Source organism: Zophobas morio, unplaced genomic scaffold, assembly GCF_036711695.1.
Source record: "Zophobas morio isolate AGI-343-1 ecotype UQ-CSIRO unplaced genomic scaffold, CSIRO_AGI_Zmor_V1 ptg000008l, whole genome shotgun sequence".
Taxonomy (NCBI): domain Eukaryota; kingdom Metazoa; phylum Arthropoda; class Insecta; order Coleoptera; family Tenebrionidae; genus Zophobas; species Zophobas morio.
In genome coordinates this window covers 15,725,610-15,745,012 of record NW_026972113.1, presented here as the reverse complement: position 1 = coordinate 15,745,012, position 19,403 = coordinate 15,725,610, and the positions used below count along the sequence as shown (strand labels likewise).

Here is a 19,403-nt window from a genome sequence, read left to right as displayed (position 1 = left end):
TTTAATCTAACACATTATCTCATACGAAATTTTTTATTTTATCAAACTGGAAGTTTGTTTGATAAAACTTTTATTGTGGCAGACGTCAAATGTTTGTTATTGTTGCTATAGTCGGTTTTAATTTAAACAACAGATAATTAAAAAAAACAATTCTACCATAAGAACTGCGCCTACTACTTTATATATTTTTTTCAGAACATAAGGTTTATCCCTGAATTTAATTTAGAATTAAATTATGATCGTTTTGCTTTCTAATAATGATATAAAAAATTTTTACCAGATTATTGCAATATCTGTATCTGACTTTTAAAAATGGAGAAGCCATTTCTTAATCAAAAAAACAAAAAATTGGGTTGCAGGTTCAAAAATTTTGCACGGAATATCATCAAATTATAACAAGTTGTCGGTGCAAAAATATCGTGGGGAGATAAAGTTAAACACCTGTCAAGACTCTGAATATGTAAACAAATCAATGTTATGGTGGGGGTTGATATTTTTTTCGAGTTACTTCATTTACATCAGTTAATAATAAAATAATAATAACGCGATGAGTCAAAAGAGACTCTTAGGGCCAGTGTATACTAATATATTAGGTTAATCACGCATTTAACGAGGCGTTCAGCGATGTCTGATTGGCGTAGAGTCCGTCACGTGGTCTGGGTTTAATTCAATTATACGCAAATTATAACTAAACGTATATTTTACAAATCAAATATACCGATTTTTGCCTGTTCAGTGTCAAAAGCAAAAAACTGAAAATGCAACCAGAAAAATGAGATTAGACAAAATACACAAGCAACCATATAATTATGCTAAATGGTTCAACGGATAACATATATTGCCGTATAAGACCGTTTAACCAGTGTGTGTAGCGTGAACGTTATCACTTATCAGTTACTGTTGCACACACGTTTTATATATTATTTCTCACGAAATATTTAAAATAACAATGTGATATATGTATTGCGCCGATTATTTATTATTTTGTTATCTACGCAAGTCACGCAAAACGTTTTTTTATTACACCAAAATAAAAAAAAATCAGATCATTGCAGGAATTAAAAATTTTTTACTTTTCTGTTTTCTCGACGTTTCATGACCGCTAGAAGACTAAAAAATTGGTCTCCCGTCTGTGTGTGTCGATTTTGATTAAGGAGATGATCTCCGCAACTACTGGACCGTTTGTTGTCATGTATGTTAGGAATATCGTGCCGATGGTAAAACGATAGTTACCTCATATCCGGACCAGCTGTTGGACTTGTCACTTTGCGCTGTTATCAATCCAAGAGTGCACACTAGTGTGAATTATTTTCACGTTTGCGCTCCCTACCAGTTCAGACATGTGCACCAACGTGAAAAGTGGGGCTTTGAGTAAGTCCGGAAAGTGGTGGTGTCACAATCGGGAAAACTAATCGTAATAATATGATTGTACATTATCAGTATTGTATTCCCGAAATTTTTTTGCATAATATTTTGTACCTTGTGATAACCCAAACTTCCCGCCTTAAAATTTGACCTTGAAACAGTTTGAAAGGCCCGCGAAAAATTTAAAAATTCAAAGTTTGGCCTTGGCTGTGATCGTCTAACAAATGAGAACCTACGTTGTGTGTTTTTTTTTTTTTTTGCTTTTGAAAAATGGCGGGAAGAAGTTCTTTCATACAAGTGCATACACTGTCGAGAGCGCAAGAAATAATAGACAAAAATTGGTTTGGAGGGGGAGAAACGGCACCACCCTCACAGGGGGAAAGACGCTGCGAAGAATTACCCCTCAGCGTAAAAACCCCCTTTGGTTTTATTCCCGGACGACATATTATTACATTTCAAACACCTTAAGATATGTGAAAGAAAAACACTCGCGAATTGTCAGACATACACACACGAAAAACGAACAAACGGAAATTCTGTACATCTGTTTGGAATCAATGCAAATATTGGAATATCACAAGTTTAATAAAACAAAGCAAAAACCGAATCAAGTAACTGGATGCAAGTACACAAGTTATTACAGGCGTGTGGCGGCCGATCTCTTTTCCTTTTTTTTTTTGTTACGGCAGTTAACAGGAGCACAAGAAAGGTACCCCTGGAGCGTTGAGGCATAAGCGGAGTCTGAGCTACCGGTCTGGAACTGTTCTCCCCCCGCGACGGTGATTCTATCTATCGCAAAGCCTACCCCACACGCATATCCCATGACGAACTTTGCCCTGCGGAACTAGGCCATTACGGTCTTCCAACCCGCAAAGATCTCGACTATTGGGCCAAATCGAGAAATTCACAACGTCGGCGGCCGCCCCCTGAATCTATCCAAACCTGTGGACTTGTACAGGTGGCGCGATAAATCTCGCCAGCTCGACTAGGAACCAAACCTCGCTTCTGCCACGTTTTCTGTGTCATTTAACCTCAATTCCATTTCAAAACATTCAATCTCTTATAACTCTGATGTTAACAACAACTGAACAAGTGTTAAAGTTTCAAAGAGCAATAAACAACATTTAAATTCGCCATACAATCTTGTGAAATCTTAGACAACAAATAATTCTTATGTGGGATTAAAGTTGGACATCAAATAATTTATATGATAGAAAACATTCATCAACAAAGTATTTACAAAACAAAACTTAGCAAGGATTTATGAGACGAAAGATCTGGTGTGAAGTAAACTTGTACAAATAGAAATGTTATGTGAGGTTAGAACTGTAGAACATGAAATTTACGTCCAATTAAATTTATACAACAAATAAAATTACTGAGGTTAAGATTGTGAGATTAAGAAATATTGTATGATGTGAAAATTTGCAGAGTTAACAAAATTTACATGAGATTAATTTTTGCCACACTTTATCAACGGTTCAAACAAAGAGTTTACATTATGCCAGATTATATCATGATCTAAATGATTGGTTACTTCAAAAATAATTTACTTTGAGAAGTTAAAATACTACGAACTGGTTACCCCAACAAAACACATAATAAACAAATACAAAAATATCCAATCATCGCTCCGAGGGAAAAAGCGTCTCGGTGATGTATCCAAAATCGTTGCGAGGAAAAAGCGTCTCGGTAACGTAAATTTTCTGTAGCGTTGGGGGCATGCCTTAATTAATTAATCAATCTGGCGTTGCGAAACATGCCCCGATGAATTAATCGTGATAATGATGATAACCACCTGAGGGGAGAAAATATCATAACCCCCCCGCCAGTCCGCAGTATAATGAACTTGTTTAACTGCCGTAAATGAACTATTAGCAATCTTGTGTGAAGAATTTAGAAGTGTTATAATGTAACACTTACGTATATGCATCCAGAGACCTATTCGTAATTAAACATAAGGTGTTTTTCCTGACTAAGTGAATTTCATGAAAACTTCTAGCAAATGGTTAATTTAAATAATCCTAATTGTTAAATTGTGTTTGCTCTAGCTGAGTATTAAGAAAAAGTAGCTTGATTGGTGAATTTTCAAACAAAGAACAGATTCACAACACGTGTTCGCGTCCGACCGGAAGTCTGCAATTTTCGATTAAAAGGGCGCAAGAATTTACCGCGCGGGTTGGGGACAACTGTATCAGTATGAAAAATACGTTTGATCGTCGTTAAACAAAGGCTTCCTCCCGTTTTATTAACTACCAAACCAACTAATTTAAACCTAGCTCTTACCACGTGGTTACACTTACACGAAACACACCAGAATGACACACTCTACCGCCATGCCGCTTTTCTACCAACCCTCTAACTGAAATTACCCTAGCGCTACGTGCTGCCATCTAACCCAAAGATCATGCAACTAACTCCTAAGCGCTACGTGCATTAGACCATCCATGCATATTTGGTTGCCTATGTTTAAGGAGTTCCTTTTCGTGATTGAACTTTTTTTTTCAAATTCAAATTATTTAAATGCGATTTCGCGCCGCTGTCAATTAATTTCAGCGCGAAAACTTTGATTTAAATTCGGTCACCACAACCTTTTACATTGAATTATTTTCGGGAATAAACGAATAAATTTTGCTTAACGATTTCCTATATTTACGATAAAACCTTAGGGGGACATTCGGGTTTGCAGTTTTAAAGTTAAATCAAAATGCAATTTTGTCTTTTTTTTTAAATCTGGATGAAGATCTTAAGACGGATTCATAAACTACATGTATAGGTATATGTAAAATATGAATAACATCTATTATTGTGCACGATTTTGAAATGATTATTAATGAAATGAGACTAGCTAGTGACAATATTGGCAACAAAAGATGCTCGAAATCAGTTTATCGTGTTGTCAGCTTACAGGCTACATTCCAAGATAGTTTTCTACTATTTAAATTCCACCTGTATCCCTAGATGTCGTTACTAGGTGGAACGCTATTGACACATAATTCAGACCACTGTAATAACTCGCGTTTTGTCAAGGTTTTCCACAGCAGAAATCTCGATTGAACTTGATCTTCACACCCGACTTCTGCTGGAATGGTGTGGTCTAAAATATTGACGAACGAGGCACAAAAGGACCGACTGAAAGTAGTGGCAAACACGAAATTAATCTTTAATTAGAGAATGTGTGAAACGCACTAGAACTGGGCGTAGTTGGATCTTCTTTCAGTCAACAAAATCATCGATGTATCTGTATATAATATTATTTTCTACATCCGAAACATTTTGTCACAGCTTGAATTTGAACATTTATTCTCGAATTTTTGTTTTGATTTTCACCGCATTTAATATGTGCCTTTTTGTGTTTACTTCATGAGCTCGTTTTTGATTTAACTATTCATTTGAATTAATGTATAATTTAACACCATGTAAATTCTTTGTTGTTAAAAGTTTGTACAGTGTGGCGTAACGAACATTTGTTTGTTTTGGAGTTCCAGTAATTCCTTTAATCATCATCGGAACTTACAGACTACAAATATTTTAGATTAATGTGCCCAATTCTGTAACAGCCCGTGAATCTCGCAACACAAATTACGCTGGAAACTAAGCAGAGCTCGATCGCCTAGATCAGGGCCATCGATTCCGTAACCGTGGTCTATGATTTGGATTCCCGGCACAGTATTTGGTGTTATGGTATAAATATTATCACATATATATGAGAAGATATTTTTATGTAGATACAAATTTTGAATTTAAGCAAAAAGAAAAATGTGTAAATTAGTCACAATCGAAGTGCGTCGAAGAACTGCGTCATTTCTTAAAAACGTACCCATATTATACCCAGTTATTATATAAATTAGTAAAGTGATAATTATTATCCCGTAAAAATTATATATGTACTTGTAATTAATGGTCTAGGCGAATTCATGGTCAACAACACTTGTTACAGAATTAACTTTTAATCGCTAGGAAAATCAATTAAATGATTACGCTAATGCTGACTAGGACGGACATCCTGTAGACAGAAAGTGCAATAGGTTAAAAATGGGTACAACTTAAGTGAAAATGACAGAAACGTCCGTCAAAACTAAATCTGAAATCTGTCATTTTACAAATTGTGATGCAGTAGCCGAATTCCCTATGTATTTAAGTAGGACGAAACTCGATCAGACGCACCCCTTAAAACTCATAATGATTGGAATTCCTGCAAAGGGACTGAACGCTTTGAAACATCAAAGTTAAGTTCACTTCTAGGATTGAATGTGTTGAAGTTTAAACACAGAAAACATTCAAAGCGCATCGGATCTCACTGTTAATTTGATTAAATTTAATATTTTAGTTTCATAAATAGACATTATTACACGTATTAAAAGAGCGTGATAACTTTGTCGAAGCCGCTGAATAGTGGGATATTACAAAGGTCAGTACTTGCTCCTCTTTATTACAATCTGGTAAACACACTCAACTAATTCTATTTGTAAATGACACCATTTTAATCAGTACAAACATTGACTTCCAGGATTTAATTGTTGATTTGAAAAGATATATTATCATTGATTTATGAAAAAATGTTCCATGTGATCTGCAATAGAAATTCGTGATTTGAAAAAAATCGGACAGGGTTCTTCAAATTAAATTTTATTTTATTATATAGTTATGGCTATATAACTATGAAAGAAATGAAAAACGTTGTTAACGTTTTATTTTATTGTTAGTGAAATTAATTATTCTTAGGTGGTTAATCGCTTTTCCGTTCTACGCCACTGGATTCCCTAACCACCGCCCATTTCCCTCATCCATAATGATCCTCGCGTAAAAGCCCACATTTAACACAGCGTGCAATCGAAAGTGCATTTTTCGAGTGCACCAAATTCCCAAAACGGCCCCCTTCACCCTCACGCTCTAGTTCGCTTGCGCCGCCTCTGTTTAACATTCCGTGGTTGACATTTGGTGGGGTTGCGTGCTCTCTGTCAAACGTCGGCTAAACTAGTAGATACAACGTCTTAACAGCAACGTGAATGTGATTCGATCTCCAACAGTTTTATTCATCATGTTCGTTAATCCAAAACCCTTAGTTTTTGTGCTTTTTTTTGACACGTAATCACGAAAATGTTTTAAAAAGTGTGGTTACTTTTGAAGTGCGTACCCTACCCGCGCATCGATTGACAGCTCGCCGCGTGACGCCCCCTCGTGGTTCCAAACCCACACTACTCAGTCATGTAGGTTATGTCGTGGGAAGTAGTTTGTGTTTCGTTTGTGCAAGTGCATTCTCGTTCAAGCCGAAAATCAATGTGTGGCGAAAATGTCTGAGGAACTTTTGGTGGTTTTAAATCGCAGTGAGAGCTCCGGTTTCGGATTTTCCCTGTTGGGTAAACCTGGCTTGCCGCCCATCATCTACAACATTCTGGACGACTCTCCAGCCGCCGAGAGCGGAGAGGTAAGCGTTGTCTTGTCGATTCATCGATATCGAGCCCCCGACGATGAGGCGGCGGCACTTCCCCGAAAAAAGCGAACCGGAATGCGGTCCGGATCTGCATTACCGGCGTGACGATTTTCAGGGGAAAATCGGGAAAACTGCATCGGTGACGTCATATCGCTAATTTGACACGTTTTGGGCGAAGATTTTTGGTTTTCGATCGAAGTGTGCGCTGAGAAATGTCAGCTTTGACATTTGGGTAGGGGGGACGGGGGAAAGATGGCCAGGCGTCGAAAGGATTTCGGTTTATTGTTTCCGTTATCTAGTAGGCCGTGTTTGTTTATGTCGGTTGTTTTATATTGTTGATATCGCATTTGACAAAACGTGCGTTTGATCAATCACAAGGAGAACGCAGTTGGCTGTGCTTACGTTTCGAGATAATTTTGTTGAGAAACAAATAACTACTTTGTGTAATCTTTGATTTGGTTGTTTGTTTATACTTTAAGAATTATTTGTTGATGATATTTTAATGTAGTTTCGTTGTAATAATTGGAATTTGAATGCGAAGCGGGTGACATTTGTTAAGCACTGGTTATGTTATAATTTGTCATATAATGGTTGTCATGACATAGGTAATAGTTTCGAACTATAGTTTTAGTTTGATAATCTACAGTAAAAATCTTTCTGTCAAGACTACTATGTGTTTTGTAACATAGTGTTAAATTTGACAATAGCGACACTTCATGTTAATTGGTGAGTCAAATTTTTATTTATGACTTGTTTAGTTTGTAGTAGAAGTCTGTAGTATAAAAAATTATCATTTTGACACCATGTATATAATAATTATATAGTAATATACATATTTTTTGGAAGTTTAATTTGACGAACTATTTTCATAGATCCCTACGTCAAGATGATTTTGATAAATTGTGTTGCGATTAAATGGCAACTTCATTTTTTTATAACTGCTTAGTGAAATTTTAATTTATGACCTGGTTTATAGTGTTACAGCTAAAATTTAATCAGTAACTTTAATTGACGTTATGTGCATTGGGTTATTTTAAATTTTGTCATTTTACTTTATTTCGCAACTAAAAATATTAAATTTGTATTAGAGAAGTGGTATTTCCTGTTACTAATAGTTTTTTTATGACTAATGTTTAATTGTATCGCATGCCGTCCAAATTTATCAGTACCAAGAACAAATCAAGTTTTAATTTTATACTATAACAGTTTTCTGCTGTAGAAAAAATCTTGATTATACAACAGAGAAATTATTCCTAACAACTCTACTTACACATTTCATTTATATTCCACTTAAGCAAATCTAATATTTATAATACCAATCAAGGTTGGATAAAATCGAAAAATCGAATTACCTTCCTACATACATGACATGCCGATGATACCACGTCTCGGTTTAATGAAAGTGTAAAATAGTCATAAATTTCATTTGTAGGAAGTGGTCACGCCAATTAAGAACAACTATAAATGAAATGATTAATAAAGGAAATAAACGTGTAATCCTATCAAAGTTCAAGTTCATCTAGCCGGCTATGATGGCGAGGAGTCTTGGCGCCATCTGGCGTGCATTTCTGCACTTGGCCCTTAGTTAACATCAATTGTTTGAGTGCAGGTTTTAAGTCTTGACTATCATGTGACTTAGCATTTAAAAGGAGTTACGTCAGAAGAAATCATCAGTCTTTTATTTTTATACAAAATCTGATGATAAGTGTTAAAAAAGTGCAAGCTTTATATTCTGTCTTTACAATGAATTGAGTAGTTTTTCAGCCGCCACGGTTTACATTCACCCATTCCAAGTTGCATAATTTTATGTAAATATCGCATTATTAATGTTCCAAGGGTTTTGTGCAAATTTCCATAATTCTATAAATTACACGATTCAAAGGTTGCGCGCAGAAACGTTTGATTAAAACGAACACATTCGTAATCGTCCTCTTGCTTTGAAAGTCAATACAGTACAAAGCAAAAAAGTTTGATGAGTTTCTAAAAATGCACAAGAAAAAAAAATCAATATCGGAGGAAGTATCGACGTGGAATGGTAAAAATAACTTGAAAAACTTTGCGAACAAAGGCAGTTTAAAAGGAAATTAAAATGGGCGATTATCATCAGTAATATGGAGTACCGAAATGTGCCATTAGGGCTATCGATCGGTGCGGACGTTTTCGTTTTATGGCATCTCTAAGATAAAATAAAGATATTAAGAATTGGCGAAGGGGTCGATAGATTCAAGGAAAACCTGGATTGAGTCAGTTTTTTCTTGACACGATGTAGGTTTTAAACGGCAATTTCGTGTGTAGATTTAGAATCGCGTTGTGTAATTTTCGCGCTACAATACATTGTAGTGTATGGTTCCACATCCCTTTCAAACGCTTTGTTCTGATAAAGCCACATTTACGACGCTCTCATAATTTGATTTATAACACGTCGTAAACTAAAGACTTGATAACTCAACGGAAAATGATGAATTTTCAGAGTTTCTCAACTATGCCTTCACGTTATTATCAACAGGAGTTGCACAGAAAGGAGTAACTTTATAATGCCTATTTTTACCGACCCAAAGTTCATCAGATCCTTCTAAATTTAAACCCCGCCGTCAATAAAGATCACTCTTGAGGTAAAGCAGACTTTAGATATTATGATTGATTGTTTGATATATGCCTTTTTGATGTCTCCCACGTCTTGTCAAGAATTAATCGAAACAGAATAAACCGCCATAACTTTTCCTCATGTTTATCGAAACGAGAAAGTGATTCGAACATTAATCAATTTCGATTTAATATTTTTCCCGTTGAAATTTTGTCATTTGTAAACAATTTATATTCGCAAGTTAATCACAGTTCACCGCTACATGCAAATTCGTGCGGCTTTGGAATTTAATTTATTCGATGAATTCGAATCGTACGCACACCTGGATCTGTGAGGATTACAGATAAATTCAAAATCGTCGTCTTTACTAAAAACAACGATTTTTCGCCGCCTCATCAGGTTACGTTTTTTCGCGTAAGCTCAGCACGATTTCAAATTCCACGAGAAACGATCGCTTTTCCTCGAATTATTCAATGAAAATGTCCATTTTCGATAAGTAAGCGCTTTCCACGTTTCTATTACCTGGAAAAGATCTTTTCCAGTTCGGTGAAGTGGTGCTCGAGTCTATTCGTAAACTTGAACTTTTCACGAATAAATTTCGAGGTTTTCCTCTGGCGATTTTATTCTTACGGACCCTTAATTCGCATAATAATGGTGAAAATTTGACGGATGTTTGGCAAGGGGTTATTGTCCGGAAAGTAGTTGTTTCGGGTCGATGGGGTTTATCGGATATTGCATTGATACGAGAGAAAGTGAGTAAAATGAGATGAGGATTATCTGAGTAGAGATCTGTGTTTTTACTAATTAAGTCGAGGTTGTGCTGATAAATGGATAGTATAAGTGGCCTTTTTGTTAGATAGGTGGAGAAAATTGAGACGAATGGAGAATTGTGTTGTCTTAGTATCGGTTTCATTTTGTTTGTAGTTAACATCCAACATTTTAAAACTCGTGTTACACTTTAGACGATACATTTTACAGTTTTTACCAAAGAAAACACATCTTTCGAAAAACTTACCAAGCTTTGTTTTGCTTTCGATAAGAGTAAGCAGAATTGAGATCGTTGATACGAATCGTCGATTTGTATTGTTGACATCCGTTTCTTATTACAATAAAAAACAGTAACCCGGAACGGATTGTCATTCATACGCGACCTGTATAGGAACGTCTGTTAAGTTAGTGTTTAAAATTTAAAAAACATAATTAGACCCTGTGAGGAACAGATTTACTTCAGTACCCTAATCATCTCTTGCATTAGTCGTTGTTTTTGCCCTTTATTTCATGAAAATGCCTCTTTAATCTAGTTTAGTTTTCTGAAACGCCTTCATTCGAGGTTAAGGGGACTCGCTAGACGAGGTATAACATTTTTTTGGTTTTTTGTATGAAAAGATGATACTAATATAGATGTATCACATCAAACTGCAGCTTTTTTCATATTCTAGAGCGCAGAGACCAGTTCAATCAATTAAAAAAATATGGCTGAGAAATATCGTAAAAAAAGCACCATTGTATGTTTTCTTTTCAAGTTTTTTCAGTCATAACCATCATAGAATTGCCTGAAAATTCGCACATGGATAAAACATCACTTTTTACAGGCCGCAGAGTCATTAAATGTTTGTTAGTGGTACAATTTGTTTAAATAATAATGTGTTTATTAAAATCAAAATATACCACAAATTCATGCAAAATAAAATTTTAACAGGAATATCAGAGGAAAATTAGTGATCTATTGGTTAGCAGAGTTTTTAACAAAAACTAACAATTATTGAAAAAAATGGGTATCAATTCGATAGAATTTGAGCAGTTAGTTCAGTACTTTGCCGATAGGAGCGCCACTAAAATTTGCGGAAGCGACTTTCCAGGTAAAAGCCTTATCGCCTGCTCTACCATAAGCTGATTGTTAGAGTTTTCGGCTGATTTTTCTAATTTATGGCAAGGAACTCAGTTTTATAACAAGCCGCCAGGACCGGCCGTAATAATCTATTGTTAAGGAATTTAACTTTTACGCAATGAGGTACTACCATAAAACCGAATTAAAACTGGGGAACTATAATATTTTTACTCCACTCTGGATCCTGAATTCAATACACATGATTACTAAAAATTCATTGTAATATTATTGTTAATATATATTTTGCTTTGTTAATTAATCTATTTTTTTTTTTTAATAATAAGGGAAGAACTTACTGAATATATTATTTAAACTCTGAAAGTTTTTTCATTATTATTAAAATTAATATGGAGTTTAAACACGTATCAGCCTCATCAATACCAACAAAAAAAAAATACAAATAATGTACCTATATTAATAAAAATGAATCGCCGAAATGTATGTACGCTCATAACTTCAGAACCGCTGCACCGAATTGGACGATTCTTTTTTTTACGTGTTCCTTATTATCAGGAGAAGGTTTATATGTAAGAATATTTATAAAAATAAGACGGCTAAAAGATAAAAAAAAAATTTAAAATTGCATGGGAATCGCCACTTCGAATGAATTTGAATAGTTGGCGTTTCTGACGGACCTGTCGCCTAACTGACGTGTCATACAAAACTATTTCTTCCGTGCGATTGTGAAAAGTATTATTGCATTTCAAGTCGTTGTTTGTTTTTTCGTAACAAGAAACGTCGTTTATTTTAAGAAAAGTGTTCGTTAAAGTGAATTTAGTTACGCATTGCGAAAGTTTCTTATTAATTTTGATCTGCCATTCTATTTAGGTACGTATATTCACTTTGTTGGTTTCGACAAAACCTCAAACTTTACCGTTATTCGAGGATTTAATTTGAAATTTTCAATATTTTAAAATTCTCAAGACAAAATTTACAGATTTGATTGACGGTGAAAATAATTCTGTGTCGTTTTATGCCGAGAAGACGACAAGCTGACATACGTCCACGAAGTCAATCAAATGTGCGACGAACTACCTCAGGTGCAAATCGCAATGATTTATTTCATGGGTAATTCGGATACGGAAGTTGATCAGCGTTGTGCTCATAATCAACATAATAGTCAAACATTGAAGCGAGACATTGGGTGGTATGAATAAAACTGAGTAGATACTCATATTCGAAGTACGAAGTACCTACTTGCAAACATTGTATCTCCCCGGACACAAATTGAACATCTACGCGTTTTGTGAGCATTTAATCTAAAAATGAGCATCGATGTGGCAAATGACTATTTGTCCTTATAAATAATAAATTAAATGTAATATATTTTTGTTTCCTTAAGAATACAAAGTTAACAAAGTTAGTTGAGTTACAAAAGTCTCTTTTGCTCCACGTTGGCCACCAACGAGCGATTTTCAAGATTTGCGTGAAACTTTGCTGGTTTTGAATTTGAATTTTCTGTCCTCGATAGTTGATGCTCAGCAAGAACCACGAGAAGGTCTGGAGCAGATCTCGCTAGGAAAGGAGAGGGCTAGGATTTGTTAATGAGGGATAGAACGTTATACAGTACAATACAATGGAAATACAATACAGGTACCTACAATCTAACTACAATACAGAATACACTACAGATACAGATACAATTCAGATACAATACAAATGCAAAGTTAGTAGCCAATACACCACCGGAAGAAATTGCACCAAAAATTGAGAATGTTGCAAGATGAAAACCCAAGCAAGCACACCCATGGAACTCGGAACGAAATCTATTGGTCGCAGCGCTCACACGCCCAAGGGAGAATGCAGCCGCATAAATCCAAGGCCGACTGACCTCATCCTTATAGGAGATGCGACCCAGCGTCTAAGGGCCAACAGAACCCCCCCAGGCCAAAGCGTCTGACGACATGGAGAATTCAGTCCCGGAACCAGAGAATGCACTGTTGCAAAATTAAAACCCAAGCAAATGCACCATGAAAACAAAGCATTTGCACCACTGGAGCTAAATTGGCAAGACCCAAGTTAAGTTAGTAACACATACAATACACAGTACAAAATGCTTCAATTACAAAAGTTACAATATACAAATTTCTCCACGTTTGCCACCAAAGAGCGATGACTTTGCTCGCTCGTTGCTGTTGCCCAGCAAGAACCAAACAATACGAGGAGGTCTGGAGTGCGTCTTGCCATTAAATAGAGGACTAAGGTTTGATAGCATGGGTGAAGGACACCGTATTTTGTAAATTTGGACGCCGTAGTTTAAAAATGATGCATACGGTATTTTGTGAATTATGAACGCTGCACTTTGTATATTCCAAAGCCGTACTTTATCAGTGCCGAATGCATGTTATTAACAACATATTTCAAAAAAAATCGGGCATTTTTGGGAAAATATCCACTTTCCTTCGTGTTCACAGCACTTAACACAAAACATTTTCGCTAATATTTATTAACAATAAATTAAAAATTCGCGAACACGTGCTACTTTTAACCCAAAACGAAGCTCCAATGTTGCTGCTACCAGACCGGAATCAAAACTGAACAGAAAGGATCGAAAATGTGACCTTTTATCAGGTAGCTCACGTGACAGTGACATCATCGTACGTCACAATGAGATTGCAAAAATTATTTTTCATATTTTAGATCAGAAATTGTACATTTTCGGTGTTGATTTAACAACGTTCAAACAAACTAATTTGTTTTTACTAACCTCGTGTTCTTAGGAAAATGGATTTTGGTTTAATTATCATATATTGATAGTTATCATATTTGACATTATGAATTGTATTAATTATGTTTAAATTTTATTTAATTATATCGCGAAAATGTATAGCTTTGACCCACCAACTTCAATCGTTTCGAAAATTTATCCAAAATGTAAACATTGTCGACCAAACGAATCACGGACCCGATAAATTAAAACTGGAGTCGTACTTACCCTGTTTTCGGTCGTTTTCGGAAAAATATCCATTTTCGTTCGTGTTCACAGCACTAAAACAACATATTTTCCGTAATATGTATTAATAATAAACTAGAAATTCGCTAAAACGCTCCACTTTTACGCCGAAATGAAGCGACGATCTTGCCGCCATCAACCAGAAATTAAAACTGAACACAAAGGGCCGAAACACGTGACCTTTATACAAGTAGCTCAGGTGACATTGACGTCATCGTACGTCACGATGAGATTGCAAAATTTATTTTTCATATTTTGGCCGGGAAAATGCACATTTTCGGGGATAATTTAACATTGTTTAAACAAATTGATTTGTTTTTAATAATTTCGGGCTTGTGGGACAACGGGTTTCGGTTTAATTATCATACATTGATGCTTATCATATTTAAACATTATAAATGATATTAATTATGTTTAAAATTTATTTATTTATGTCCTGAAAATGTATAGCTTTGATCAACCGATTTCAATCGTTTCGAAAGTTTTCCCAAAATTTAAATATTGTCGAGTGAACGAATCACGGAATCCGATAAATTAAAACTGAACTCGAACTTACCCTGTTTTCGGTCCTTTTCGAAAAAATATCCATTTTAGTTCGTGTTCACAGTACTAATACAACACATTTTCACTAATATTTAAATATATAAATTAGAAATTCGTGAAAAGAACCCTACTTTTAAGCCAAAACGGACTCTGATGTTGCTGCCACCAAACCGAGATCAAAACTAAACGCAGAGGACCGAAAAATATGACCTTTTATCAGGTAGCTCACGTGACAGTGGTGTCATCGTACGTCACGATGAGATTGCAAAAATTATTTTTCATATTTTCGCTCAGAAATTGTACATGTTCGGGGTTAATTTAACAATGTTTAAACAAACTAATTTGTTTTTGCTAACCTCGTGTTTTTAGGAAAATGGTTTTCGGTTTAATTATTACATATTAATAGTTATCATATTTAAACATTATGAATTATATTAATTATGTCATTTCTGCAACTCTTGAGTTATTTTCTAAAATAAATTGACTGATCCATACATTTTTTTGTCACTGTAAAAGCAAATCAAAAAAATATGAATGCAATGATAAATTTACGAAAATATACTGATGATATTTTGCACATTTTAGATAGGATTTATTCGGCAAAATCTTGAGATGACGTCATCAAGTTTTTGGGCTTGATAAACAGATATATTTTAATTAAAAACGTACCATGTCAAACAATAACTTCAAAACGTCTGCAATAAATATAAAAATTTAGTTTTGCAATTCTTGATTCAATCAATAAAATAAACTGACTCAGTGATTAATTTTTTTTGAGACACCCCCTATAAGCAAAACTAAAAAATATAAATGGAATGATAAATCACAAGTATAGTTTTATCCTATTTTGGATATTTTAAAAAGGATTCATTTGGCAAAATTTTGGGCTGACGTCATCAATTTTTTGGAGGAAGTAAGTATTATTTTGAATAAAAATTTATTATGCTTATCAGTTGTTTAAAACATCTGCAAGATTTCAAAGCATTCGGTTTGCAGATTCAAAATTAAGTTGTAGGTGAAACGAAGTTCACGGGGTCAGCTAGTAAAACTAATAAACATATTTATAATAATAATAAAAAAATATATATAATACAGCTTTTGTTTAACACCTATAAGTAGCTAAGTGTGTCTACTACTTATCCCAGAAAGGAGGTGTTTTTAAAAAGCCCTACGCCCTGTAACTTCTCCCTGCATTGTTTACTCGAAAAAAGTGCTCGTATATGTTTTCATTTGCCGAGAGATCATTTTTAAAATATATTTATAATAAAAATATGCAAGTCTTGGTGATGAAAAATGTACTAATAAATTATTAAAGTACATAAAAAAATAGAAACAAATTTTATTTATTTAAAAAAAAATCTCTCGCAAAGGCAGATTCCTCTTTCTTCTTGAATCAATATCCTCTAGAACCCTGTCTGGACTAGCAGCCAAGTAAGGAAATTGTTTTGAAATAAACAAGCCACACCGTTCAGTTTTTATACTTTGATTTATTTCACAACACTTGACAGCTTTTTCCTCACTTTGTTGTCCATAGTATGTATGATTATTACCTCTAAATGTACTGTACAACAGAGACTCCACAGTTTTAGCTGTTGCTGTAGTTGATCTAAGTTTGTAAATACGTCCAAAATTTGAAGCCGTAACCCAATTTCTCTTTCTTTTGCCCAAATGTGCCTGTTGCCTAGTGTCTATTTCAATTTGGTCTAAATTCAAAGATAATTTTCTCAAAAAAACCTCTTTGGCTGTCACAAATGTTTCTACATCCATGTCAGAATTATCTAAAAAATATTTAAACCATAATCGCAGTCATGACCAGCATACGTACATTTTTTTACGACATATTTTTTTTACGAATACTTTGCCTAAGACGAGCTTGTTTCATAGACGAACAATATTTTTTTGTGATTAAACCAGGACCGTTTTAATCACAATATATTTACTTATCCCCTCTAAAAAATTGATGACGTCACCTGAAAGTTTTGCTGAATAAATCCTGTCTAAAATGTACAAAATATGATGAGTCTCTTCTTGTAATTTTTCATCCCATTCATTTTTTTTTTGGATTCGGAAATATAGGGTGACTTATTTTATTAATTTAATCAGGAACTACAAAATCGAATGCTTTGAAATCTTGGAAATGTTTTAAATTTATCATAAGCATAGTAAATTTTTGATCAAAATATATTTGCTCATCCCTCCTAAAAAATGGATGATGCCACCCCAAAATTTTGCTGAATAAATCCTATCTAAATTGTATAAAATATTATGAGTCTTTTCTTGTGATTTATTATTCCATTCATGTTTTTTGGATTTGCATAAACAGAATGATCCCAAAAATTAATGAATGCGTAAATTTATTTTATTGATTTAATCAGGAACTACAAAATGCTTTGAAATCTAATGTGAAAAAAAACATAATAGGCATGCAGTCGTCACGTTTCCGATAGCGAGAGTACTGTTTAAACTCTTTAGACTATTTTTTTTTATTTTCCCATTTCTCCATTTCTCAATTTTTCAGTGTTTCAGTTTGGGATTTTTTCGCTGTTTCAATTCTTAATTTTTAGGTTTTTCAATATTTCAGCTTTGCAATTTTGCAATATTTCGTTTCTTCAAATTTTCAAATATTTGATATTGTGTTTTCTCGGTTTTTAAATTTTTCGATATTTTAATTTTTCAGTTTTTAGATTTCTCACTATTTCGACTTTTCGTTTTTTCAGTTCTATGATTTTTCAATTTGTCGAATTTTTAAATTTTAGATTTTTTGTTTTCTTTGATGTTTTGAGTTCTCGATCGTTCGATTTTCTGAGTTTTCAGGCTTAGATTTGTTTTGTTGTTCAATTCTTGGATTTTAAAAATTTGTGTTTTTTAAATTTTCCTATTTGTCAACTTACTGGGATTTCAATGTTTTGATTTTTTGATTGTTCAGTGCTCGATTTTTTGAATTTTTAGTTTTTGATACGATTTTTTTTTTCAAAAATTTTCAGTTTTTCAATTTATTAACTTTACGATACTTCAGTTTTGCTCGATTTCGATTTCTCAATTTTTCGACATATTACTATTGGGATTTTTCAATTTATCGATTCTTCGATTTCTCGATTCTTCATATTTTCGGTTTCTCGAATTTCTTCATTTTTCGATTGCTCAATTTTCCGATGTTTCAGTTTTACGATTTTTAAATTTTTTTACTTTTCAGTTTTCAATTTTTGACGTTTCTAAATTTTTCGATTTTTCAATTTTTCGATTAACTGATTTTTTGATTCCCCCATTTCTCTATTTCTCGATTTCTCAATTCTTTCTTCAATTGTGATTTTTCAATTTTTCGATTTCTGAATTTTTCAATGTTTCAGTTTTGGATTTTTTCACTTTTCCTATTCTTCAATTTTCTTTCCATTTTTCACTTTTGAATTTTTTCACTTTTTCGATTCTTCAATTTTCCTTCCATTTTTCAGTTTTTCAGTGTTTCAGTTCTGGGATTTTGCAATATTTCGGTTCTTCAATTTTTCCATTTTTTGAAGTTTCGATTTCTCGGTTTTTCAATTTTTCGATAGGTATTTTAATTTTTCAATTTTTAAGTTCTAGATTTTCCGTTAATTTTTTTGTTTTCCTTGATGTTTTGATTTCTCGATTATTCGATTTTTCAAGTTCTCGGTTTAGATTTTTTGGTTTTCCAATTCTTCGATTTTTAAATTGTTTAATTTTTGATTGTTCAATTTCTCTTTTTAGAGATTTTTCAATTTTTCGGCTTACCGATTTTTTTCATTTAAAATGTTTCAATTTTTCAATTATTAAGTTTTCGATTGTTCAATTTTGGCATAATTTGAAAACGGTATTAATATACTAATAAACTAATAGGCGGGCTTGATAAGCCTTGTTTGCTCTACATAGTCTAAATTGTGTTTGAATAATATAATAATTATCTCGAAAATTAAAATTAATATGTCAAAAGAATACGAGAAATGATTATTCTGTGTTGAAGGTATGATGTGGGCCGCCTGCCATAAATTATCATTATTCTGCATTATCGGCTTACGATGGAACAGTAAAAGTGGCTTTACGTGACTTTAGTAGTGTCTTCGATACTAGACAATATCACATTCTGTCGGAAAAAATTCGACATTACGAAATAAGAGAAATAGAAATAGAAGCCAAATCGTAGAAATAAATAAAGTGGTTTCAGAATTCATCAAATAAATGATAGTGTGCCCCAAGGATCACTCCTGGGGCCGATACTCTCCCCATATATGTCAACGACCTACCTGAAAACGTAACAGCTTCGACTCGTTGTGTATTTGCTGATGACACTTCCTTCCTAATAAAAGGAAAACGAGAACTACGTGGGATTTATAAACTTGCTGTTGACGTTGAAGTTCCCGTTGCAAGAAATAAGTCTACACATATTAAGAAAACAAGGCAAAATGTAGCCCCGCCCACCCACCCTATCTCAATTCTGATGATTTTTTTTATTCGTTGTGAGCCAAGAAGGCGGAGCTTAACTGCAAAATCCTTATTTCTCTTCGAGAAATTAAAAACATGTTTTTGAGTATTGTGTTTTTCAAAGAATACTATGTATATTAAGAAAAAATTAAAACCAAATATTAAGCCCCATCCATACCTGCCCTGATCTAAATAGTAACGA

The 19,403-nt window shown here is 33.9% G+C and overlaps 1 protein-coding gene across 5 annotated transcripts in view; it reads left to right on the top strand.

The window, feature by feature from the left end:
- The first annotated feature begins 6,289 nt into the window (after positions 1–6,289).
- Positions 6,290–19,403, top strand: part of LOC135125476 (PH and SEC7 domain-containing protein-like) — a 75,540-nt gene continuing 62,426 nt past the window's right edge. For all 5 annotated transcript variants that reach the window (XM_064051134.1, XM_064051132.1, XM_064051135.1 and 2 more), the window contains exon 1: positions 6,290–6,793. In XM_064051134.1, coding sequence (XP_063907204.1) covers positions 6,659–6,793 — 135 coding nt within the window. In that variant the 5' untranslated portion in view covers positions 6,290–6,658. The remainder of the gene's footprint in view (positions 6,794–19,403) is intronic.